Source organism: Ambystoma mexicanum, chromosome 1p (assembly GCF_040938575.1).
Source record: "Ambystoma mexicanum isolate Mex_15411 chromosome 1p, UKY_AmexF1_1, whole genome shotgun sequence".
Lineage (NCBI taxonomy): Eukaryota > Metazoa > Chordata > Amphibia > Caudata > Ambystomatidae > Ambystoma > Ambystoma mexicanum.
The window spans coordinates 491,077,119-491,102,400 of NC_090921.1; the positions used below are offsets into that span (position 1 = coordinate 491,077,119).

Consider the following 25,282-nt stretch of genomic DNA (forward strand, 5'->3'; position numbering starts at 1 on the left):
GCATCTTTGGAACTTGCAGGGTATTCAGTTTGTATTTCAAGACTCCTGCTCCTGCATTTTCAGCCTCCTTGCATCAATGGAAGTCCTACAGGACCTGCTCATTTGTTCGCCCATTAAAGATTGCCTGTCGTCAGACCGTGCTGACTCCGGTTGCAATCCACCTTCTTCACTTCCTGGAGGTGTTCTGAAGCCACCTGCTCCCCAGAAATCTTCTTCACTTCGTCCCAAGGGTGTTTAGCTGGAACATACAGGTACCTTAAATGACCAAAAGTAAATCTGTATCAAAACTGACCTCTGCACCTGCGATCCCTTGGCCTTCCTTCTTAATGGCCTAACAAATCATTGTATATTTGTTTACTTATCTGTCCATCTGGAATTGTTTCTAGTGTGGACTCATTGTAGTCCTAGATCACACTCACACCCCTCCTGATTCTAAGCCTTGCCACTCTGTTACCTACCTTGATTGGGTTTGGCAAGACTTTAGTGTCTTTCCTGTTCATGACAATAGGTTTGCTTCTCAAAAACACCCCAAGCGTTGATTTTGTAAATCCATCTTAACAGCCATGCTAATCGCTATGACCATTCCCACCCTCTGTACATTGGTTTTCCATTGACTTACATTGGCCCTAATCCTGCTATGTGTCATTCCTCCCTGGCTCTCGAACTTGGAACTGGAAGTCATCGTGGGTGTCATTGTGGGTGTATCCTCTGAAGTCCTCTGAGGCTAGATGCACCTTCTGCACGTTTCATGTAGACCAAACTTACCTGCCTTTTCCCACTAACCACAGTTCTGCCTATTGGATTTACCCCTCTTACAGCCGTTAAACTTTACTAAAGTGACTTTGTTAAGGTACTTACCTGAACACTGACTTTTTTCCAGGGTCCCCCCTTGGGCCCATGGAATTTTCTACAAGAAATAAAATTTTAGCATAAACCACTGATTTACTCACATATTTTTTAATCATTGCATTAACATCCTATGGAACTGTTTTGAGTTACAGTGTATAAGGTGCAAGTTACTTTGTTTCTCCCGCATGGGTTACAGGGATTCACATGCTATGAATATTCTCTGTGGTTAGGCTGGTAATCTTTGGTAATATAAAGCAGTATAGCTTTATTCTAAAAACTCCTTGTCGCTTGCATATCCTATTGCTGTCACTTTGGGTCATACTGCCTCAGCCAATTACATTATTTCTCCTTAGCTCCACCCCTGGTGGCCATTTTACGATTTGGTCGTGGACGTAAAGTGGCAGTAGGAACCAAGAAGAGCCAGAAGAAGCAAGGAGGGAAGGTTTGCATATGAATCCATGTGAGGCCCATGATCGAGAACAAGAGTTACAGGTCAGTAGCTTGTACCTTTGCCAGCATGGGGTCTTACATGGATTCACATGCTATGAATAGAATTTCACAGCAGTACACCTACTCAACCACGGGAGGTGGCAAGACTAAACAGAAGCAATACACTTACCCCTGGAACAGACTCAACTCATGCAAACAGGATGCAAAGCACTGCTTGGCCGACACAAGACTCCTCCCTGGAATCCCTGTTGACACAGTGGAACTTGGTGAAGGTGTGGGTAGACCTCCACATAGCAGCCCTGAAGATATCCAGCATGGGAACACTAGAGAGGAACACAATAGTCGAAGTGATGGCTCTGGTGGAATTGACATGCGACCGCCCTGGTAACGGTCTGTTGGCCAATCGATGGCAATGCATGATACAGCCGGAGAGCCACCTGGAGATGGAAGCCTTCAATAGGACCTTCCCATGCCCCAAAGTTGACAAAAAGTAGAGCAATCTTTTGAAAATCTTTAATGCGTACCACATACAATTGTTAGGCATGCAAAACGTCTGGTGAATGCAAGGACATTTCAGCAGGCGTAGAAGGATTTGCAAAGAAAACTAGTAAGACCAAATGCCAGTTTAAATGAAAGTCAGATGGGTCCTTTGGCATAAAAGAGATGGATGAGTTCATAGAACCACCTTAGATCAGTGGAAAGACAAATATGGAGGCATACAGGATAGAGCCTGGATTTCTCCAACACCCCTGGCCGAGGTGCTCACCACTAGGAAGGCGGTCTTCCACAAGAGGAATTTCAAAGATGACCATTGCATAAGCTCAAAAGAGGACCCATCAGTATGTACAGGACCACATTCAAAACCCACGCCGGGGCAGGAGCCTTCACGGAGGGAATATTCTGAAGAGGCCCTTGAGGAACTCCTTCACAAGCCTGTGAGACCACAGGGAGAGCTTGCCGGGAGCCCAATTATACCAGGCTATTACAGCTATGTGCACTTTGATGGATGCATGGGCAAGGCCAGCCTTAGCCAGCGAGAGCAGGTAAGGCTGACGTTGCAGCACTGTGATGCCATGTAGAGAGATCTTCTGTGACTGGCACCACACTGTAAAGTGCTTCCACTTGTGTTTGTAGCATGCAAGTGTAGACAGAACCCGGGTATTCGCTAGAATGTTCTTGAATTCTGACGGCAGCGAGAAATGCAGAAATTCTAAGGCTGCAGGAGCCAAGCCGATGGGTTTAGCGACGCTGTGTTGTGGTGCAGTATTACCCCTCCTTTGTATAGCAGGACCAGAAGAGGAGGCAGCTTGAAGGCCGGTACGAGATATGTCTGGGCCACACCGGTGCAATGAGGATCATCTTGCAGCAGGATAGTTTGTGTATGTTGATCACATGTAGGAGCAGCGGAATTGGCAGGAATGCGTAAAGGAATGGGCCTTCTCACAGGAATGAGAAGGCGTCCCCCAGACTCCTTGCCTGAGAATACCTGCTGGCTAACCCCTGGCACTTTGTATTGGCTGCTGTCGCAAATAGGTCGATCTGAGGCTGGCCCCACTCACTGAAGATCCGAGAGGCTTGAGCTTGCTGCAGCTCCCTGCTGAGAGAGTCTGCGATGGCGTTTTGAATGCCTGCCCGGTGGAACGGGACTAGAGACATCCGGTGAGCAATGGCGCAGTGGCACAGGTTCTGTGCCTTCAGAGAGAGGGCGGGCGACCTCGTCCCGCTCTTCTTCTTGATGTAATAAATGGTGATCATGTGCTCTGTGAAGACCCTGACCACCTTTCCCAACACCTGAGGCTTGAAAGACTTGAGAGCCCAGAAAACTGCCTGTAGTTAGAGGTTGCTAGGCAAAGACATCTGGCATATAGTTGGCCTATGTGGGCTCCCCAACCTTCCAGTGAAGCGTTGGTCATGACCTGTCCTGAAGGGAACTCCCTGCGAGATGTGAGGAAAAATGGACTGCCAGTGCTGGGCTTGGCAGACAGAAAGCTTGATTCAGGGCTGTCCCGTCATTCCATCAGCTGACGATCTGCTTCCACTTGGTGTGCAGGAACTCCTGAAGCGGTTTCATGAGGGACCAGATGGATGCACCATCACCATCCCCAATAGCGATTTGATGGACAGGACTGTACTGTAGCAACGTTGGTCGACGACATCCGTTGGACTTTCCCTAGGATGGTCTTTATACTTTCCTATGATGGCGTCGCCAGGCATGATACTGTGTTGAGTCGGACCGCAAGAATGGTGCGTCTTGGGACGGCACCATGCAGGATTCGGGACACTTTATAGAGAATCCCTGAGAGGTTAGAGTGTGGACCATCCCAGCTGTATGTCGCGCCAGGGTGTGAGAACAGGACCGGACCAGCCAATCGTCCAGGTAGGGGTAAACATACACTCCCTTGTGGTGAAGGAACGCTGCCACTGGGACCAAGCACTTGATGAAAATTCGGCAAACCTGATCCTCGGAAAATTAAGCTGTTCTCGAGATGTACTGCCAATGTGTTTTTTTGCATTTTTTGAACTCCCCTCTAGATTTGAATGGGGACTGATAAAGTGATAATTACTTTCATAAAGTACATAAGGATTGTCTAGCTTAGTGATTCTCTCACAGTATTATGTTAAGACAGGAATGACTCTGTCCTTTCCTTTTTATTATCACTTATTATTTTTCCACACATTTGCTAAATTTCCCCTTTTCTACCCGCTTGTTTCCCCTTCTTCTCTCCTTAATTTCTCAGGTTAAAACCTATACCTTTATGATTATTGAACATAAGTATATAGGTGTTTTTGTGTTACGTGTTCTTTTTTTGATTCACAAGCTAATTGTTAATGACATACTTTTTTGTTCTTTGTATCTTGAATCTATCTATACTACTTGTATGCTTGTTTTTATTGTATGTTTTGTTTGTTTATCATCATTTAGCAGCTACCTTATTTACTTGTGTAACTTAATACAGAATTAATCTAGTATTTTTCTGTCTCTCTGGTGTTTCTTCCCCTTGTCAAAGGAACAAATGCAATTTGCACCAATTTATTTTTGTTAGATGGAGGGTTGGCAAGAAGAGGTTACCAAATTGTATTAACCCATCTGCTTCAAAACCCTGGGCACAGCAACATTCCTTTTTCTGATTTATATGATACTGTGTTGAGTCAGACCCCAAGAATGGTGCGTCTTTGGACGCCACCATACAGGATTCGGGACACTTTATAGAGAATCCCTTAGAGGTTAGAGTGTGGACCATCTTAGCTGTATGTTGCGCCAGGGTGTGAGACCAGGACCGGACCCACCAATCGTCCAGGTAGGGGTAAACATACGCTCCCTTGTGGTAAAGGAACGCTGCCACTGGGACCAAGCACCTGGTGAAAATCCTTGGGGCTGATTTGAGTCTGAAGGTCTGCGCCTTGAATTGGTAGTGACTTCCTTGAACGACGAACCTCAGGAATTTACGATGTTTTGGATGAATGGGGATGTGTAAATATGAGTCTTATAGATGTAGTGTTGATAGGAAATTTCCCTTTTCCAGCTAGCTGAGCATATGCTGTAATGTGACCATCCTGAATTTTTGGGATTTCAAGAATTTGTTGAGGCGTTGTAAGTCTAGGATGGGTCTCCATTCGCCTGACTTTGTGCGGGCCAGAAAGTATCTGGAGTATACTCCGGAGCTGTTAGGTAAAATTGCACTTACTGCTGTTTTATGTCTATATTTCTGGCCCCCCAACATTTTGCTTTTGTTTCAGCCTCCTGACCTGACTTTCTGCCAGTGAAGCACCACCTTCAGCTCTGCCCCACTGGGCTTTCGCTCATCGTTCTGGGGAAACTGACTTGTCCTTCTGACAGTCAGTAATGGGAAACATTGTTTACCTTAGTCTTATGACTTTGACACTTTTGGCAACTGTATTTCAATGCACAGTACATTACTGTACCGCACACTGGGGTCCTTGCATTTTCGGGCTCCGACATCCCTTAAGGATTTTTTGGTAACTGGACAATGTGCCTAGGAGTAGACTGGTGGCAGCAGAAGCTTTTTGTGTATTTTTATTTACTTTTACCGAGCAATACCGCGCTTACCGCGTTTGGCTCATGACTGTGGCTATTGTCCATCATGGCCATGCCTCGAGGTCTTTTGACTTTTCCTTTGGCCATTTTGTCCTTTGGCATTCCCCTTGCCCTTTGTGACCCGGGGAGTCCTTATTTGGGCATACATTCACCCGCGAAAGCTGGCATTTTTCGCGGGCTAATGCATGTCATGTGTGTGGGTACCCAGAAAGTGGGATGTCTGGTGTGCATGAGAGCAGGAGAGCTGTAGTGGCCCCTGATTGGACCACTCATAGGCCAGCTAGGTTGCGAAAACACACTGGACTTTAGGATATGAGGAGAGGCTCCAAGCAGCTTCCTCAGATAGAGGTGCAAGATACGATCCAGGGCAATGCACAATGAGCTACCTCAAAGTTCGCTACAATACAAAACAGATGAGAACACCTTTGCTTCCAACACCTGAATACATTTATCTAAACAGAGACTGGAATAGGTCTAATAAAATCTGAGAATACCCCCCCTCCAGGCCAGTACAGAGCTGTTTTTTCAGCTGCTTTAAATGTGCAGACCATAGACAGTTGCTCAAAAAAAAGCACACCTAAATAGGAATAGGAGTCTACCGCACACCGCACCCCAGGCTTGACTCTTGCCTTTGAAGTTGGTGTTTTAAATATTGGTGTGCGTGCCGAATTTGGTTGTCTTGACTACTTAGGCTTGTCCAACAATCTGAATATTGATGTCCTGGGAGAAATGACAAAACCTGCCAGTTACAGTGAATACCCCTGGTACAAGAAATGTGTATTATGTAAAATGTGGGATATCGATTTTAAACAGTTGTATGTGGGTTGTGTGTCCTTGCATGATTTGAAAAAGAAAGCAAGAGAGTTAGAATTCAATCTTGCAACAAATAGTATGTTAGATCTTCGCTCATTGGCAACGGCAAGGTGCTCACACCAGGATTTTGGCACGCTGACCAATATTAGGTCTCCCATTCAGACGTATTCTTGCAATGTGGGATTAAATGTTTTAGCACTCTGGGGGCCGTATGTCATGTCAGTTTAGATCTAAGCTCTGTACCCGTGGCAGCGGTATAATAGAGGAGTTACAGCACTTCTTGCTCATTTGTACCAAATGAGTGGACCTAAGACGACAATGTCTTAAAAGACATTTTGTCGGTAATATTAGAACTGTTTTGGAGGCAATGAATTTTGTGTGATTACATTGTCGCCGCTTTTAAGCGCTTGAAAGGTCTTTTTCAGTATATTTCTACATTGTAGATGGTTATAAATGCACAGAATTTTACATTTTTTAGAAACAATGTTTTTAATAAGGTTTTATTTATATAATCTGAATTCTCTTTGTAAATGGTAAAAGCCAAAATAAAGTATTACTTACTTACCTGTATGCTCTACTTTGACCATCTCCACTAACCACAATTCCTAGACAACACATCCTTCCCACTATGATCACTGCATCTAGTAAGACGGCATCTTCGCCTTATACACTCCTTCCAGTCTCTCCTTCCCATTCTTGCCCATTTTTCCTAAATGTCCACTACCCCTAGATATTTCTTTTAACAACGTCTCTAACATAACACTGTTATGTACACCTTCCCACTTAATTTCTCCAACATACCAACTGCTTAGTCTTCCTTCCCACCTTCCTTCACCTATCTATGAACAATGCATGTCACACAAAGCAATGCATTCTTCACTTTCTTAACCACTCAGCCGAATTTCTAAAGCATTGTCTGTTGTACCTTACTAAAAGCCCTTCTGCCCATCATAATCAAGGCACTAAGTCTTTCTTTCCTGCCAATTGTGTCTGTTTGTTCCATAGTTTCTTTTCTTCTCAGGGAACTCACCCTCATCACTGGACGCCTCTTGCTTTAGAACTGAGAGTGGTGAACGAATTGGAGGTTTCCCCAATGGATGGCGGCGACTCTTCGTTATCTCATACTTTGAAAGTTTACTGGGCACCTAAAAAGGAAACAGTAGAATATTATTACTTAGCAAGGCTCATCATCACACGGTTCAGTTTTGTAAAGAAGAACAATTGTGTGTTTGTAGTGCTTCTGGGAATTTTCTTTATTCCATGCAGTGACAGAAATGTCTAACTGGGATTCTAATATTAAACAGTATGCAACACCGACAAAAAGGGAGGTAAGTAGTCTTTATACCATGCAGCCAACTGGCAAGGCAGGAGAAGAAAAAAAGAATACAAGTTACTCACTGTAATGACTTCTGCACTCAATAGTGTTCTTTATTCATACTTCTAGGATGTCGTCCCTAAGAAGGTGCAGGGAAGGGGAATGTTGGTCAGCAGCATTTCATATGTGACCATGCACTCAGCACAGGACCTCCCTTGTACATTCTCCCGACCCCAACCACCAGTCCTTTTATCAGCAAGAAACAGGATTCTTATTAAAGGGTTTGGTGGGTGGGGCATATGGAGGAAAGGTTCTATGGACTCGGAGTACATTAGTTTATATAGTGAGTAAATCAAAGTTAGTTACCTGTTGGTATATTAATCCTGCATCAGTATCTGTTATAGATGTGTGTGGGTAAGGTAGAATGTGCACTTTGTGCTCACTTTTGTAGTGCCCTACTTTATTTGCTTGGGTAATCTGATCCCTTCACCGTTTTCTCTCAGTGAGTTCCATCCAGATCTTACTGGTGTAAGGAAGGCATGGTACCAAACACTGAAAGACTGACACAAGTGATTGCAGTTCAAGGGTGTTCATTGAACTTCAATGGGTTGGTAGAAAGCCTATCTAAACCTAAGTCTAAAGATGGGAGCAGACTACCACCATCAAATAATCCTGACGCAGTCCTAGTGGAGTCTGTCAAAATAAAAGGGCCTATACTAATAAACCTATTGCCAATCCTTACTTCTACATGCAAAATGGTGTGCGATAACAATGTATGCAAAAGCAAAGTGTTCAAGAGGGGGCGCTGTGGTGCGCCGACGAAAATGACCACCTGAGAGCTGTGCTCCGCAAACAATAGATCCTGGTGAATATATCCTGCGGATTGTGTGAACCTCTTCCGTGCAGAAACATATGCCCCGTTTGCTGAAAACCACCTGCATCAGTTGTGCAAGTTTGAGGGAAAATCCTACTGCCGAATATCCGAAACGGCAGTTGGTTAGCCTGGACTCATATAAATATCCAGCAGTGAACGGCTGCATGCCGAATGTGGCGGTAATACGCAGGCTTACACTACAAGCCTGGAAGGACACTAGATAACCATAGGACTGACCCACCCCGTAACAACGTGTACCAGCGCTGCCATAGGAGAAGCTAACAGGCATAGACAATCACCTTCCACGAAGCTACTGATCGGTTCCATGTGGCGGGTCAACACAAGCCGCGCTGCAGGCGGGTGGATAATGCAGTGGGCACTCATATGTACAGCAACATTGGCCCACCCCGGCAGGTCTGAAGCCCTACGCGGATAATAACTGGGGCATAGCCGGCCCAGAGATCGGCCACTTGCCAAATCAGCACACTGCCACCACCCCAACACGGAAGGTGGACGGCCCCACAATACATAGTCATAGTCACGAACAGTGCGAGGCGGATAATAAAAACATAAGAAGCCTGGCCCGATTTACTGAAACAACACAGTGATCATTTGCTTACACATGAATACGCCTGCAACAAGACAAAGCCGCAGGTCTGCACCACGCAGCCCCAGAACATCGGAGTTGCCGCTAGGGGGCACCCGCCACATCAAGGCACTGTTACTATAATACTGTGGAGAGGGCTCGCCCCCACAACATTAAGGGCTCTAATACATGAGCAGTGTGTGACCAATATAATGCTCCCATCCCCCATGCCCTGGCCATAGCACAACATGCACAACCTTTGACAAGCCAGCATAACATATCATCACACCTCTGAGGGGATAAAGATGGTTTTGCACCTGCAGATCCTGGGCACGGGTGGGGCTGCTGGTGGACACCCGTCAGTCTAAGACACGTCAGCTGAAGTACTGCGGAGAGGCCCAGACCTCTCAACATTAAAGCTCCTAACGTGTGAGCAGTGCAAGAAAAACGCTGTTTTTCCACCCAGCATACCCTGGTGATCGTACAGTGAGTGCAATCCTTGACAAGCACACACAATACACAGTAATAAGGATAGATGGGCTGCCAAGAACGGACATGACACGTGGCACAAAAAACAAGACGAGCCTCATGGATGCCTACATGCATTTGAACATGTCGGAGGAGACTAGGGGTCCCATCAGAGCTCACTGTGGCGAGTCAGCCCCTACCAGAATTGAACATGGACTCATACATGGCAGTGCTACAAGCCGGTTTTACAGCAGTGAATAACAAACTAGATGACATGGGCAGCAATTTAGTCTCCATAAGAGTGGACCTACAGAAAGTAAATGCCAGAGTCATGGAGGCGGAGACCAGGGTGAGCGTGCTGGAAGACAAAGCTGCCACGCAGGGCAGAGACATTGAGGACATTACAAAGAGTTTAAAGGCAGTGTGAGTCAAATGCAATGGTCTGGAGTCCAGGTCACGCCGTAATAACATCCACGTGGTGGGCATGGCCGAGAGCTCCAAAATGTACCGATGGGAAGTGTTCCTGGAGGAGGCACTCTGCACAATGTTCCCAGAGGCGCAATTCTCGCCACAATTTCTCGTTGAGAGGGCTTGTAGATCATTAGCTCCGCCGCCCAAATCAGGGGCCCCACCACGCACTATCAGCGCTCGCCTGCTCAACTACGGCAATCGGGATTTGATTCTCTGTTTATGTAGAGAAAAGGGTACTTTGTCTTTTGAATCAGCCAGAATCCACATCTACCCGGACTTCTCAAATGGGGTCCAGACAGCCCGACGCACATATGACCAAGTTAAAAAGGCACTAAGAGAAAGGAAGATACCCTACGCCATGATGTTCTCAGCAAAGCTCTGTGTACAACATGCGGGCAGAGCCATTTCTTTGAATCCTTGGAGGAGGCCATGGCATATATAGACCAGAACATTCTGGCTCCACCTAACAACGGCTGATAGTTGCTACGATTTATCTCAGGTTGGGCATAGCTCAGACCCGTACTGCCCACTTAGGCACCACATCAAGAGGTTCTGCCGAATCCACTAAAGTTACATATTGAAGCTCCATTAAGCTGAAAGAATTGATGTTATCTGTTGTGGCCTCACGGTGCCACCCACTGTATCAGACGAGAGTTATGGTTGGGGGTTACACTGTCCAGTTGGGGGGTTGGTGAGGGTGGGAGGGGAGGGGGGCCAGTTGGGGTTGGTTTCAAGAAAAAACTGATGGTTGTACATGCTTTGTTGGTATACTACGCATATACAGTTGTGAGATGGCCCAAACCGAGGTAAACCACACGGTTAGGCTCCTTACTTGGAACATTAGAGGGCTGGCCAATCCGATAAAAGCACAGAAAATCCTGGCATACGCCAAAAGGCATAAGGTTGATGTCTTGATGCTGCAAGAAACAAACGCCACACAAAGGGTAGTGGAGACGTTTGCTTAAGACTGGGGCCGGCTGCGTGTGGGCACTGATTACTCCACGCAATCTAGGGGTGTGCTGACCCTGATACACCAACGCACGGGGTTCCAACTTACCAGATATATAGTGGATGCAGGGGGGTGCTACGTGTGGGGTACTCAGGACGTTATGTTGGTCAATACATACGGGCCAAATACAGATGAGCCTGATTTTTACTTGCACATCATCGATCAACTAACACCACTGGACGACTGCAGGGTCATATGGGGGGAGACCTCCACACCATCCTTAACCTGCAAAAAGACAACAACCAGGAACCCCAGGGCACACACTAAAGCAGCGCAGACTACACTGCAGGGTATGTCTCATCTCCAGCTCACGGATGCATGGAGAGAATTGCACCCCAACCTAGAGGAGTATACATTCCATTCCCTGGCGCATAATTCAAGCTCAAGTATTGACTACTGGCTATGTTCCTCAGCACATATTCCACATGTTAAAGAATGCACCATCCTCCCGCGAACGCTATCGGACCACTCGCCGGTGTTGATGGTATTGGGCCTGGCCAGCCTGGGGCGGGGCACACGCCTATGGCAGATGCCGCCCGCGTTGCTCCGAGATGGGGCCATTGTCGAACCATTGAGGATCGATATCTTAGACTACTTCGACTGCAACATGAGTTCAGTGGGGCCCGTGACCACGGTGTGGGAATCGTTCAAGGTCTGGCTAAGAGGGCATTTACTGTCACAGGAACATGGTACATTATGCACGGTCAGATAGGACCTAAAAGACACGGACACTATGCTGCGCTCCCTTGAAAACGTGCACTCACTGACACAGGGAGAGGAGACTCTCGCGCCCAACAGGAACAGCTAGAGAAATATAGGAATCTGGCAGATCGGGAAATACTATACATCACCCGCCCGATGAGGGCTAAGAGATATGGGGAGGGGAATAAGGCAAGCAGGACCCTGGCCAATCTAATCAAAGCGGAACATAATATTAAACCAATTACAAGTATCGTTGGGGGCGATGGGTCGGTTCACACTGAGCCCGGGGAAATAGAGTGGTTCTAGAGTTCTCCACCACACTATATGCAAACGCTGATCAAGTATCAACAATTGAGCTAGACCACTACTTGGGATCATTTCCGCTCCCCAAACTGGAACACGAGGAGAGAGTGCTATTGGAATGCCCTTTGACAGTAGATGAAATTGAGCAGGCGATAAAGAACCTGACTGCTGGGAAGGCCCCTGGACCGGATGGCCTCCCAGTAGATTTATACACATGCTACGTGGCAGAACTTGCCCCTATACTGTTGGAGGTATGGGAGGGTGCCCTATCAACTGGATTACTACCCCAGTCTATGCGAGAAGCAGTTATCACAGTCCTGCTCAACAAACCCACATCCTACCGTCTCCTATCGCTGATAAACACAGCCACCAACATTTTTGCTAAAGCAATAGCGAATAGACTATTACCATACATGAATAAGTTCGTGCACCCCGACCAGTCGGGATTCATCCCCACGATATCCACCTCCCTGAACCTACATAGACTGTTTGCCATAATATCCCAACTTGACCCGAAAGCAAAAGTAGTAGCGATTTCACTAGACGCTGGAAAAGCATTTGATTCGGTATCCTGGCAGTATATGTATGCAATGCTGGAGCATATGGTGTTTGGGGCCCAATTTACGGAGTTTATGTAACTACTATACAAGGACCCCAGTGCTAGAATTCAAACAAATCACACCCTATCACCCGGATTCCCTCTACACAGTGAAACACGCCAGGGTTGCTCTATGTCCTCCCTCATTTTCGCCCTTACTATAGAAGGAATGGCAGCATTTATACGACACAGGCACATGGGTAGAGGTATCAGAATTTGCGCCCCTCCCAATTGATCTCGCTGTACGCAGATGACACCCTACTATACATTTGCGACCCGAAACTAATTTGGCCCTGGTAATGCTAGACGTAAAAGAATTTGCTAAATATCCCGGGCACAAAATCAACCACGCCATGTCAGAAATCATCCCGTTAACACATGGCACGGTACGGAAGGAAACTATGGCGGACTTTCGCTGGTCTCCATGCTCTGCCTCATTACTGTAGCTGCCAAAAGAAATACACTTTCTCCAGCATGGGGTCTGGCATGGATTCACATGCTCATGAATATTCCCCGTCGTCAGGCTGGGAATCCTCGGTAAAGAAAAAATCAGTTTCAGTTTTGTTTCTGAACTGTCTTTCTACTAGTAACCAATCACCGGTCTCTGGGTTATACTGCCCCCAGCCAATGCCCTCTACCTAAGCCCCTCCTCTGGCAGCCATCTTCAGATTTTTACCGCACGTTCAAGTGTTGGGAGTCGTCGTGCTGTAGCTCTCGAGCTTTTACTGTGTTTTGCGTTTTTTCGAAGAGTTTACGCTTATATTTTCGGTCAATCGAGCCCCAAGCTCCATCGACTCTACTTCCGATCAACGGGGACCCGTTTTCGGAATTTTCTACGCCCCTCAAGGGCACTTTTTCATCGAGTTTTCCACTTCTTGGAGGATTCCAGACGATCTTTGAGGCCTACCCCGCGTGGACATGGCCCAGGACAAAGGAAGCATGACGCCTGTTGGATCCAAGCTGTTCAGGAGCTGCCCTGGATGCAGACTTCAGAACGTCTTTAAGAAGGATGAGCACTCTCGGTGCCTCTATTGCCTTCACAACGACAAATCGCACGTGGAGAAGGGTTGTGCGTTTTGTAAGAACATGTCCGAACGGACAATGAGGGATCGTCGTGTTCGACTCACCAACTATCTGGAGGGGAAGACCCAAGCAGCGGGTGAGAAGAAGAAGAAATCCAAGCGGTCTTCTAAGCCCTTTGAGGGCTCTCCGGCGATGCAGGCCCAATAAAAGGCAAAGCACTGCCAGGTCTGGCTCCTCGGCTGCCAGGCAGGGCGCATTATCACCGACGCCATCAACCACGAGCCAACGCTCTGGCTCGGTGAAGAGGAAGTTGGAGAACCCGGGTAAGTTTCAGGAAAAGCCCCGGTCGATCCCGACAGACAGCCGAGGGGGAGCGTGGCAGCGACCCTCCGCCCAAGGTGAAGGCCTCGGGCACGCCCAAGGTCGTGAAGTCCCTGATTCACCCGGCTAAGGCCTCGATCAAGGGAGTTGTGGCAGCCCTGGCGAAACCTACGGAGGCTTCCCCAGTGGAGACGACTTCAGGGGCTAGAGTTTCCCTGCCACGCCGGAGGGAATCATCTTTTCTGCCTATCGAGAAGACCCCTGTGAAACCCCAGCAGGAGGAGAAGGGGGTGCATGGTAGCCATAACGGACACGGATACCACCTCTGAGGATGAGTTTGCGAGCGTCCAAAGGATCCTGGACAAGAAGTTCGAGGAATCCAGGGCCCATGCGAAGGACCCCGACAAGGCTGATGAGGAAAGCAACGGGGGAGCCGACGAGGAAGATAGGGCTGCGGAGGACCCCACGCCCCAACCGTCGGTCTCATTGCAGCTGGTTCCCGTACCGCAGGACAATTCAGGAGCTATCTTGATGGCTATACAGGCCCTGTGCACGGAGATAAAGACAAGGATGCCCTTTACCCCCCACCGAAGACCCAGCGGAACCTGGTCCGTCGAGGAGCCCGCCTAACAAGCAGAGACGAGTCCATCCTCCTCCCCCCCTTCCAGCCTTCACCTCCATCCCCTCCTCCGAGGGATAAGACGGGAACAGGGATGGCGACGACGGGGACGGACGATGATGATGGTGGTGACGACGGAATGGACCTCCCTTCACCACTTCCTCAGGCCTCCTCCTACCCCCCGACGAAATTGGCTCCTTCCATGCCATGATCGCCAGGACCTCTGAGCTCTTCCAGCTCTGCCCCGAAGAACAGAAGAAGGAAGGTTTCCTCTACCAACTGCAGGCGGCCAAGAGGAAGACTGTCCCCTCAGTCCCGTTACTGGACGACATCTGAGACGAGGGGCTGGCGCTCCTGAAGAACCAGTCCACGGCTCCTGCTAAGAGAGACCGTTACGAGAAGAAGTACCGGGTCCCGGATTCTGCCCCAAGTACCTTAGGGCACAGCCGTCCCGGGATTCGTTGGTCTCTGTGGCGGCCAAGACTAAAGCGGCTGAGGCGACGGCTTCAACTTCAACATCCTCGCCAGACGGCGAGGGGAAGAAACTGGACACCATGGGACGACGAGTCATCTCAGCGGCGGCGGTGAAGACAATTAAAGCGGCCAACGCCCTCGCGATCGTGGCACGCTACAACAGGGAGCTGTGGTTCAAGATCGCTCCCTTGCTGGATTTCCTCCTGGACGACAAGAGGGCTGAAGGCCCTGGAAATTCTGCAGGAAGACGAAGTGGCGTCGGACCATGCCATTACGGTGGCCACGGACATCGCCGACACCGGCTTTCATCAGATGGGCAACAGCGTTTGCCTTTGCCGGCGCGGTTGGCTCAAGGCCACCAACTTCCGCCAGAACGTGCAGACCAGGGTTCTGGACATGCCCTTCGACGGGAACAACCTGTTCGGCAAGACAGTGGACGATTCACTACAGGCCATCAAGGTGGACACCGAGACGGCTCGGGCCTTGGGTGTTCTACAACAACAACGGCCGTCCTTTCGGAACTCCGGAGGCAAGCAAGGTGCCTCTAAAGGATTCGGCAGTGGTTCCTCATCGTACCACAAATCGGCCCGTTCCTCGTCACAGGAGGCCTATAGAGGACGCGGCAAGACAGGAGGATCCCGTCATCGTCGCCAAAGAGGCCAGGGCAGCAAGGCCGCGAGGAAACGGGATTGAACCGGCCGTGGTGTCGGGCCCCCACCTGAGCACCCAGGTGGGAGGCCAGCTGGCGAAATTCGTCAGCGTGTGGGAGTCCATCTCCACCGACTGTTGGGTGCTGGATGCCCTGGCCCGCGGGCACACTCTCGAATTTCAAAAGATGTGTCCCTGCATTCCACCCGTGGCCAGGAAGGAAAACAATGTCCCTCAACTGCTGCTGGAGGTACGGGCGATGCTAAGAAAGGGAGCCATTGAACTCATCCCAAAGAGGCTCTGGGGCTCTGGAGTGTACTTGCGATACTTCCTTGTCCGGAAGAAGACCGGCGGTTGGCGACCCATTATGGACCTTCGTCGTCTAAACAAGTACATCAAGTCCCAAAAGTTCCGTATGGTCATACTCCAGCATGTGCTGGGACAGCTGGAGGAAGGTGACTTCCTATCGTCGCTGGACTTGAAGATGCCTACTTCCACATCCCCATTCTAAAAGGACATCGAAAACCTCTGCGATTTGTGGTCCAAAGGTCCTTCCTTTCAGATTGAAGTCGGCGCCCAGGGTGTTCACCAAGTGCGTAGCACCAGTGGCGGCGCGGCTGCGCCTGCAAGGGATCCACATCTACCCCTACCTGGACGATTGGCTCATCCAAGCAAAGTCAAGAGAACTCGATGTCGATCACACAGCGAAGACCGTCCAACTGCTCACGGACCTGGGATTCTTGATCAACTTTGCGAAATCCCACTTGGTACTGTCGCAAATCGCCCTGTTCCTGGGAGCCAGGCTTGACACAGTGGCACGATTGGCTTCACCGTCGGAGGAAAGGATGAAGGCCATCCTGGGCAAGGTACAATGGCTGTTGACCATGGACGTGGCCAGGGTGAGGTCCATCAAGTCCATACTCGGCATGATGTCCTTGTGCATCTACCTCGTGCGCCTATGCAGGCTGCGGATGTGACCGCTACAGGAGTTCCTCGACGCCCGTTGGATGCAAGTGGCGGGCAGTTTCGAAGACAGGATCTCACTTAACAAGACTTTCCGCCAAGCTATCCGGTCGTGGGGCACCCGCGCGCATCTAGCGGCGGGCATGGACTTCCAGACCCCGGCACATCAGGAAACGTGACGACGACGCCTCCCTGGAGGGATGGGGAGCGCACACCGGAGATCTCCACGCAAAATGCCTTTGGCTCCCGTAGGAGAGGTCACTACACATCAATGTCCTGGAGCTCCGAGCTGTGTTCTGGGCCTCAGGTCGTTCCTTCTGTCCCTCAAGGGCAAGGTGGTAAGGGTCTTCACTGACAACACCACCACGATGCTCTACATCCGTAAGCAGGGGGGCACCAGATCCCCAGCCCTATCCAAGGAAGCGCAGGATCTGTGGCACTGGGCCGTCTTCCAGGGGATGTTTCTGGTACCCTTCCATCTGGCAGGAATCAAGAACACCATTGCCGACTCACTCAGCAGGGAGCTGCGCTCGTGCCACGAGTGGGAGCTGCGGCAGGATCAAGTGGATCTCCTATTCCGACGATGGGACAATCCCCAGATCGACCTATTCGCGACTGCGACGAACACCAAGTGCCGGAGGTTCGCCAGCAAGTTTTCCCAGCCGGGGAGCATAGGCGATGCCTTCTCATTCCCCTGGGACGGCCTGTTCCTGTATGCGTTCCCTCCTTTGCCGTTGCTGCTGCGACTCATCAGTCAATTCAGACGGTCCCGGTGCAGGATGATGTTGGGGGGAATTCACTTATAAGGCTAATTTCCCAAACCTAGTGAGTCCCCCAGCAGCTTTGCTGGATTTTTTTTTCTCTTCTCCTGCTAAGAGTGAGACTCTTTTACTCCCACTCTTAGGCATGATTTGAGGTATGTCTTTGACTTATTATGTGCTTATGGGCTATAGGGTTCCTTTTTACTCCATAGGGTATCATCTGTTCTCCAGCATGGGGTCTGGCATGGATTCACATGCTCATGAATATTCCCCGTCGTCAGGCCGGGAATCCTCGGTAAAGAAAAAATCAGTATCAGTTTCGTTTCTGATCTGTCTTTCTCAGTAGTAACCAATCACTGGTCTCTGGGTCATACTGCCCCCAGCCAATGACTACCCTCTCCCTAAGCCCCGCCTCTGGCAGCCATCCTCAGATTTTAACCGCACGCTCAAGTGTTGGGAGTCCTTGTGTTTAGCTCTCGAGCTTTTGCTGCTTTTTCACGCTTTTTTCAAGGAGAATTTCTCATTTTTCGGTCAAATAGAACCTCAAGCTCCACCGTCTCTACATCCGACTAACGGGGATCCGTGTCAGATTTTTCTAAGCCCCTCAAGGGTGAAGATTCGTCGAGTTACGCTTCTTGGAAGAGTCCAGAAGTTTCTGCGGCCTACCCAAACATGGCCCAGGAGAAAGGAAGCTCAACGCCCGGAAAGCTGTTCAGGGTTTGCCCTGGATGCCAGCTGCAGAATCTGTTCAAAGAGGACGAGCACTCAAAATGTCTCTACTGCCTTCATGGGGACAAAACGCACGTGGAGAAGGATTGTGTGTTTTGCAGGAACATGTCGGAACGGACCATCAGGGACCGACACCTTCGTCTCTCCAACTGGCTGGAAGGAAAGAGCCTGTCAGGTGAGAAGAAGAATAAGAAGAAGTCCGAGCGGTCTTCTAAGTCCTGTGAGGGTGCCCCGGCGACGGGGGCCCAACAGAAGGCAAAGCACCGCGAGTTTGCGGGCATCGGGAGCGCCGAACGGTCGGGCTCCTCGGCTGCCAGGCAGGGCACACCCTCTCCAGCGCCATCAACCACGAGCCAACGCTCTGGCTCAGGGAAGAGGAAGGCCGAGAACCCGGCGAAGCTTCTGGAGAGGCCCGGGTCGAGCTCGAAGGATCCGGCCGAGGGGGAGCGAGGCGGTGACCCTCCCCCCAAGGTGAAGGCCACAGGCCCACACAAGGTGGTAAAGGCCTTGATTCACCCGGCCAAGGCCTCTATCGAGGAAGTCACGGCGGCCCTGGCACAGCCTGTGGAGGCTACACCAGTGGAGGCGACCTCAGGGCCCAGAGTCTCCCTGCCTCCGCGGAGGGAAGCCTCTTTCAGACCCATCGAAAAGACCCCTGTGAAGACCCTGGTGGAAAAAGAGGGGGGGCGGAGGCCATTGTGGACACGGACACAGCATCCGAGGAGGAGCTGGTAGAAGTCTTAGAGGGCCTCGACGAGGGCGTCGAAGAGGCCCGTTCCCATGGGAGGGATCCCGACGAAGGTGACGACGAGAGCGACCGGCACCAGCGAGGGTCCTATTCACCCGTCGCTCCCGTTGCTTCCGGAGCCGCAGGATAACTCGGCGGCCATTTTGTTGGCGATACAATCTTTATGTTCGGAGATTAGGACGAGATTGCCCTAACCACCGACGGAGGATCCAGAACCAGGCTCGACGGAGGAGCCAGAGCCAGGCCCGGCGGGAAGCCCCCCGAACAAGAGAAGACGGATCCATCCAGCCCCGCCTTTTCAGCCCTCGCGGCCTACTCAACCTTTGCCTACTCAACCTTTGCCCACGTCCCCCGTCCCTGGGGATGACACGGGAACGGACACGGCCGCAATGGGTACCGACGACGACGGCGGTGACGACGGGACGGAGCTCCCATCGCCCCAGCCCAGGCCTCCCCGCCCGACGAGATCGGATCTTTCCATGCAATCATCGCCAGGGCATCCAAGCTTTTTCAGCTCTGCCCCGAAGAGAAGAAGGAAGGTTTCCTTTACCAACGGCGCGAGGCGAAGAGGAAAACAGTCCTCACCGTGCCTCTGTTGGATGACATCTGGGACGAGGGTCTCAAGAACCCGTCTATGACGCATGCCAAGAGGGATAGGTACGAGAAGAAGTACCGGGTCCCAGACGCAACCCTTTTGTGCCTTAGGGCGCAACCGACCCCTGACTCGGTCGCTTCAGCGGCGGCCAAGAAGAAAGCGGGGGCGGGGCATTGGCCTCCACGTCAACTTCCTCGCCGGACGGCGAAGGAAAGAAGCTGGACGCAATGGGACGACGAGTTATCTCGTTGGCGGCAATGACGATTAAGGCGGCCAACACCCTCGTGATCGTGGCCCGCTACGACAGGTAGTTATGGTACAAGATCGCCCCCCCGTTGGACTTGCTACCGGACGACAAGAGAGCCGAGGCCCTGGAGATCTTGCAAGAAGGCGAAGTGGCGTTGGACCACGCCATTACGGTGGAAACGGACATTGCCGACACTGGTTTCCGCCAGCTAGGCAACGGCGTTTGCCTTAGACAATGAGGGTGGCGCAAGGCGACGGATTTCCGCCAGGACGTACAAGCCAAGGTTTTGGACATGCCGTTCGACGGGAACAATCTGTTTGGGAAAACAGTGGATGAGTCCCTCCAAGCCATCAAGGCGGACACGGAGACAGCTAAGGCCCTAGGCGTTCTCCGGCAACGATTGCCGTCCTTTCGGAGCACCAGAGGCAAGCAGGGTGCCTCCAAGGGATTTGGCGGTGGCTCCTCTACGTACCGCCAAGCGGCCCGCTCCTCGTCGCAGGAAGCCTATAGACGACGAGGCAAGTCGGGTGGTCCCCGCAGTCGTTGCCAGGGAGGCCAAGGCGGCTAGGCGTCCTCCAAGCAAGAGTGAACCGACAGCGGTGTCGGGCCCCCACCAGAGCACCCCGGTGGGAGGCCGGCTGGCGAAGTTCATCAGCGTGTGGGAGTCCATCTCCACCGACCGCTGGGTGCTGGACTCCCTGATCCAGGGGTATGCCCTCGAATTTCTAAAAAAGTGCCCCCGCATTCCACCCGTGGCCAGGAAGGAAAATCACGTCCCTCAACTTCTATTGGAGGTAAGGGCGATGCTCAAAAAAGGTGCCATCGAGCTCGCCCCGAAGAGGCTCCGGGGCTCCAGAGTATATTCAAGGTACTTCCTCGTGAAAAAGAAGACCGGAGGATGGCGCCCCATCCTGGACCTGCGACGACTGAACAAGTACATCAAGGCACAGAAGTTCCAGATGGTCAACCTCCAGCACGTGCTGGGACAGCTGGAGGAGGGCGATTTCCTTTCGTTGGATTTGGAGGATGCGTACTTCCACATCCCCATTCTAAAAGGACACCAAAAGTTCCTCAGGTTCGTGGTCCAAGGACGGCACTACCAGTTCAAGGCCCTCCCGTTCGGATTGAAGTCGGCACCCAGGGTGTTCACCAGCGCACCAGTGGCGGCGCGGCTGCGCCTGCAGGGGATCCACGTCTACCCCTACCTGGATGACTGGCTCATCCGAGCAAGGAGAAGGAAGCTTGCCGTAGATCACACAGCGAAGACCGTCCAGCGGCTCACGGACCTGGAATTCTCCATCAACTTTCCCAAATACCACCTGGTCCCGTCGCAAGTTGCACTGTTTCTGGGAGCCAAGCTCGACACAGTGGCGCGTCTGGCCTCGCCGTTGGAGGAATGGACGAAGGCCATCCTGGGCAAGGTGCCGCGTCTGCTGGCCACGGACATGGCCAGGGTGAGGTCCATCAAGTCCCTCCTCGGGATGATGTCCTCCTGCATATATCTCGTGCGCCTGTACAGGCTTCGGATGCACCCTGTGCAAGAGTTCCTCGATGCCCGCTGGATCCAAGCGACGGGCAGCTTCGAGGACAGGATCCCGCTCAACGAGACCTTCCGACGAGCAATCCGGTGGTGGGGCACCTGCGCTCATCTGACGTCGGGCACAGACTTTCAGACCCCAACTCACCAGATAACAGTGACGACAGATGCCTCCCTGGAAGGGTGGGGAGCGCACACCGGAGAACTTCATGCGAGAGGCCTTTGGCTCCTGGAGGAGAATCCGCTCCACATCAACATCCTGGAGCTCCGTGTAGTGTTCTGGGCCCTCAGGTCCTTTCTCCCGTCCCCCAAGGGCAAGGTGGTGAGAATCTTCACCGACAACACCACCACGATGTTCTACATCCGGAAGCAGGGAAGAACCAGATCTCCAGCCCTCTCCAAGGAAGCCCAGGATCTGTGGCATTGGGCCGTCGCCCAAGGGATGTTTCTGGTGCCCTTTCATCTGGCAGGGATAAAGAACACCATCGCCGACTCACTCAGCAGGGAGCTGTGCTCGTGCCACGAGTGGGAACTACGTCAGGATTAAGTGGATCGACTCTTCCGGCGATGGGGAAAACCGCAGAACGACCTGTTCGCGACAGCGACAAACTCCAAGTGCCAGAGGTTCGCCAGCAGGTTTCCCCAGCCGAGGAGCATGGGCGATGCTTTCTCGTTCCCCTGGGACGGCCTGTTCCTATATGCGTTCCCTCCATTGCCGTTGCTGCTCCGACTCGTCAACCAGCTCAAGAGGATCCGGTGCAGGATGATCCTCGTCTCCCCGGCATGGCCGAGGCAGATCTGGTTCCCGGACCTTCTGGACTTGTCAGCGTCCCCACCAGTCAAGCTGCCGACGGACGTGGATCTTGTCTCCAGAGAAGGTGGGGCCATACTTCATCACGACCCGCAGTCGCTGAACTTGCAGGCCTGGCTCCTGCAGCACTAGAGTTTGGAGGGTAAGATATCCCGGCTGACTGCAGAGAGGTTCTTGCAAAGGCCAGGGCGTCCTCAACTCTCAAGTGCTACGGACATAAGTGGAAGAGGTTCTCTGTCTGGTGCCGTGCACAGAAGATTAACCCTCTACGGATTACGGCCCCTCAAGTGCTGCCATACCTACTGTCGCTGGCCAAGGCTGGACTTGCTCACGCCTCCATCAAGATACATCTGGCTGCGATCTCCCGATACACCAGAACCACAGGACGGGCGTCCTTGTGGTCCCATCGCCTGGTGAAGGAATTTATGAAGGGACTGTTCCGATCGTTCCCACCGGTGAAGGCCCTTGCCCCGGCGTGGGAGCTCAACGTGGTGCTGACCAGGCTCATGGGGGCGCCATTCAAGCCCCTGCATTCGGCACCGTTGAAGTTCCTGTCGTGGAAGACTGCGTTTCTTGTGGCCATCACCTCCGCACGACGAGTGGGAGAGATCCAGGCCCTATCCTGCAAGCCTCCATACTTGACTTTTCACGACACAAGGGTGGTGCTGAGGACGCACCCCTCCTTTATGCCCAAGGTGCCGTCAGACTTCCACCTCAACGAGCCCTTGGTGTTACCTGTTTTCTTCCCGTCGCCTTTGTCGCCGGACGAGAGGACTTTGCACTCGCTGGATGTGGCTAGAGCGCTGAAGTTCTACGTGGACCGCACAAAGAGTTTTCGGAAGACATCACAGCTATTTGTGAACTTTGGACCTGTGAACCAAGGGAAGGCTCTCTCGAAGGCTTCCATTTCCAGATGGCTCTCCGGCTGCATCATGCACTGTCATCGGTTGGCAAACCGGCCGTTGCCTGGCCGTCCGAGAGCCCATTCGACCAGAGCTATCGCTGCTACCACGACGTTCTTGTCTGGTGTTCCCCGGCTGGACATCTGCAGGGCTGCTATGTGGAGGTCGATGCACACCTTGACGAGATTCTACTGCGTAGACCGGAATTCCAGGGAGGAGTCCAGGGTCGGCCAAGCAGTGCTGCGCAACCTGTTCGCCTAAGGTGAGCCTGGTGAGGAGGTAAGAATTGCTTAATGTTGAGTTGTTGATGTAATGCTTAATGTTGAACCTTTGCCACCTCCCGTTGGTTGTGCATGTGTGTACTGCTATGTATTCTTATATTCATGAGCATGTGAATCCATGCCGGACCCCATGCTGGAGAAGGAACAAGTTACTTACCTGTAACTGTTGTTCTTCAGCCTGGGTCTGGCATGGATTCACATGCGAACCCTCCCTCCTACCCCTCTGCGGCTCTTCACTTGGTCATACTGCCACTTTGCTTGCTACCAAATCTGAGGATGGCTGCCAGAGGCGGGGCTTAGGGAGAGGGCAGTCATTGGCTGGGGGCAGTATGACCCAGAGACCAGTGATTGGTTACTACTGAGAAAGACAGATCAGAAACGAAAATGATACTGATTTTTTCTTTACCGAGGATTCCCGGCCTGATGACGGAGAATATTCATGAGCATGTGAATCTATGCCAGACCCACGCTGGAGAAGAACTAGTTACTCTTACCTTGTAACGTTCTTTCGATGGGATGTTCCTCCGACGTATTCCTTATCTTAGATAGAAATCCTTCAGCTTTGCTGGCCTCGGAAAATTTTTTCGCCAGAGGGCGCTGCGCGTCGATGATCGCCGAGTCGATGACCCTCGACGGCCTCCGTGCCGACGTCGACGTCATCCTGCCTATAAAGGCCGCGCGCAGCGTCCGTTACTCAGTTCCGTTTTGTAGTCCCCAGTAATGTTTTTGGATTAGACTAATCACCTTGAAGGAGCATAGGCTGCAAACCCACAGGAAGTCATACTGCGGGGATGGATGGGAGGGTCGATAAGGAATACGTCGGAGGAACATCCCATCGAAAGAACGTTACAAGGTAAGAGTAACTAGTTCTTCGAAGGGATTGTGTCCTCCGACGTATTCCTTATCTTAGATAGACTCCCATAGCAGTGGTATTGTGACTGGAGGCGGGAGTAATAAAAGTTATGTTACCCTTCCAGAATGGACAGAGTGTAACACAGCCTTGCCGAATCTAGTTTCTTGACTAGAGGAGGAATCCAGGCTATAGAATTTGGTAAATGTATGTGCGGACGACCATGTGGCAGCCGCACATATATCTCGAATTGGCACCCCTCTTTGAAGGGCTGAGGATGTTGCGATACCCCTGGTAGAATGAGCCCTTAGATTTTGAGGAGGCTCCTTTCCTGCCAATTTGTAGCACTCCAGAATGGCTAAAATAATCCATCTGGAGATGGTTTGTTTTGTTATTGGAAGGCCCAACTTATGTCCTGCATAACCTACAAAGAGTTGGTCTGCTTGTCTGATCTTAGCCAATCTGCTGATATAGAAGCTCAAGGCTCGCTTAGGGTCCAGCCTGTGCAGTCTCTCTTCCTCCTTCCCCGGATGAGGAGGAGGGTAGAAAGAAGGTAATATAATCTTCTGAGTGATGTGAAACTCCGAGACTACCTTCGGGAGGAAGTTAGGCTTCACCTGAAGAACAACTTTGTCCTTGTAAAAGATTGTATGTGGAGGTTTACACGATAAGGCTTGCAACTCGCTAACCCTTCTAGCAGATGTCAATGCTATTAGCAAAACAGTTTTGAGGGTGAGAAGCTTCAATGAACAAGAGTGTAGTGGTTCAAAAGGGGCACCCTTTAGGAAGTTTAAAATTAGGTTTAAATCCCATAAGGGAACTTGAAAAGGTTTCGGGGGATAAACATTAGTTAATCCTTTTAGGTATTGTATTACCAATGGAATTTTGAAGTATGAAGGCTCCTCTGCAGTGCGCTTAAAGATTGATAGCGCTGCGAGATAGCCCTTAATTGTGCCAACCTGTAGGCCTGAATTAGCCAGGTAAAGTAAGAATGACAACACCATAGGTGTACCACAAGAAAAGGGTTCAATATTCTTTTCTCTGCACCAGCTGCAAAATTTGTTCCAACGGCAGCGGTATAGAGTTTTAGTTGCCGGCCTTCTGGCCGAAAGCAACACCTCCATAACATCATCCGGAAGGTCCCAATCCTTGTACCTCAACCTTTCAGACACCAAGCGTGAAGGTTGAGGGTCTTGATGGCTGGATGGAGAACCTGACCTTCCTTCTGCGAGAGAAGATCCTCTCTGTATGGCAGTCGAATTGGAGGGCAGATGGACA

The 25,282-nt window shown here is 51.1% G+C and overlaps 1 protein-coding gene across 2 annotated transcripts in view; it reads right to left on the minus strand.

Moving 5' to 3' along the window:
- The window catches only part of LOC138573535 (lysine-specific demethylase 4B-like), a 2,173,569-nt gene that overhangs the window by 967,674 nt on the left and 1,180,613 nt on the right, over positions 1-25,282 (minus strand). For both annotated transcript variants that reach the window (XM_069649346.1, XM_069649347.1), the window contains one exon: positions 7,200-7,314. In XM_069649346.1, coding sequence (XP_069505447.1) covers positions 7,200-7,314 — 115 coding nt within the window. The remainder of the gene's footprint in view (positions 1-7,199; positions 7,315-25,282) is intronic.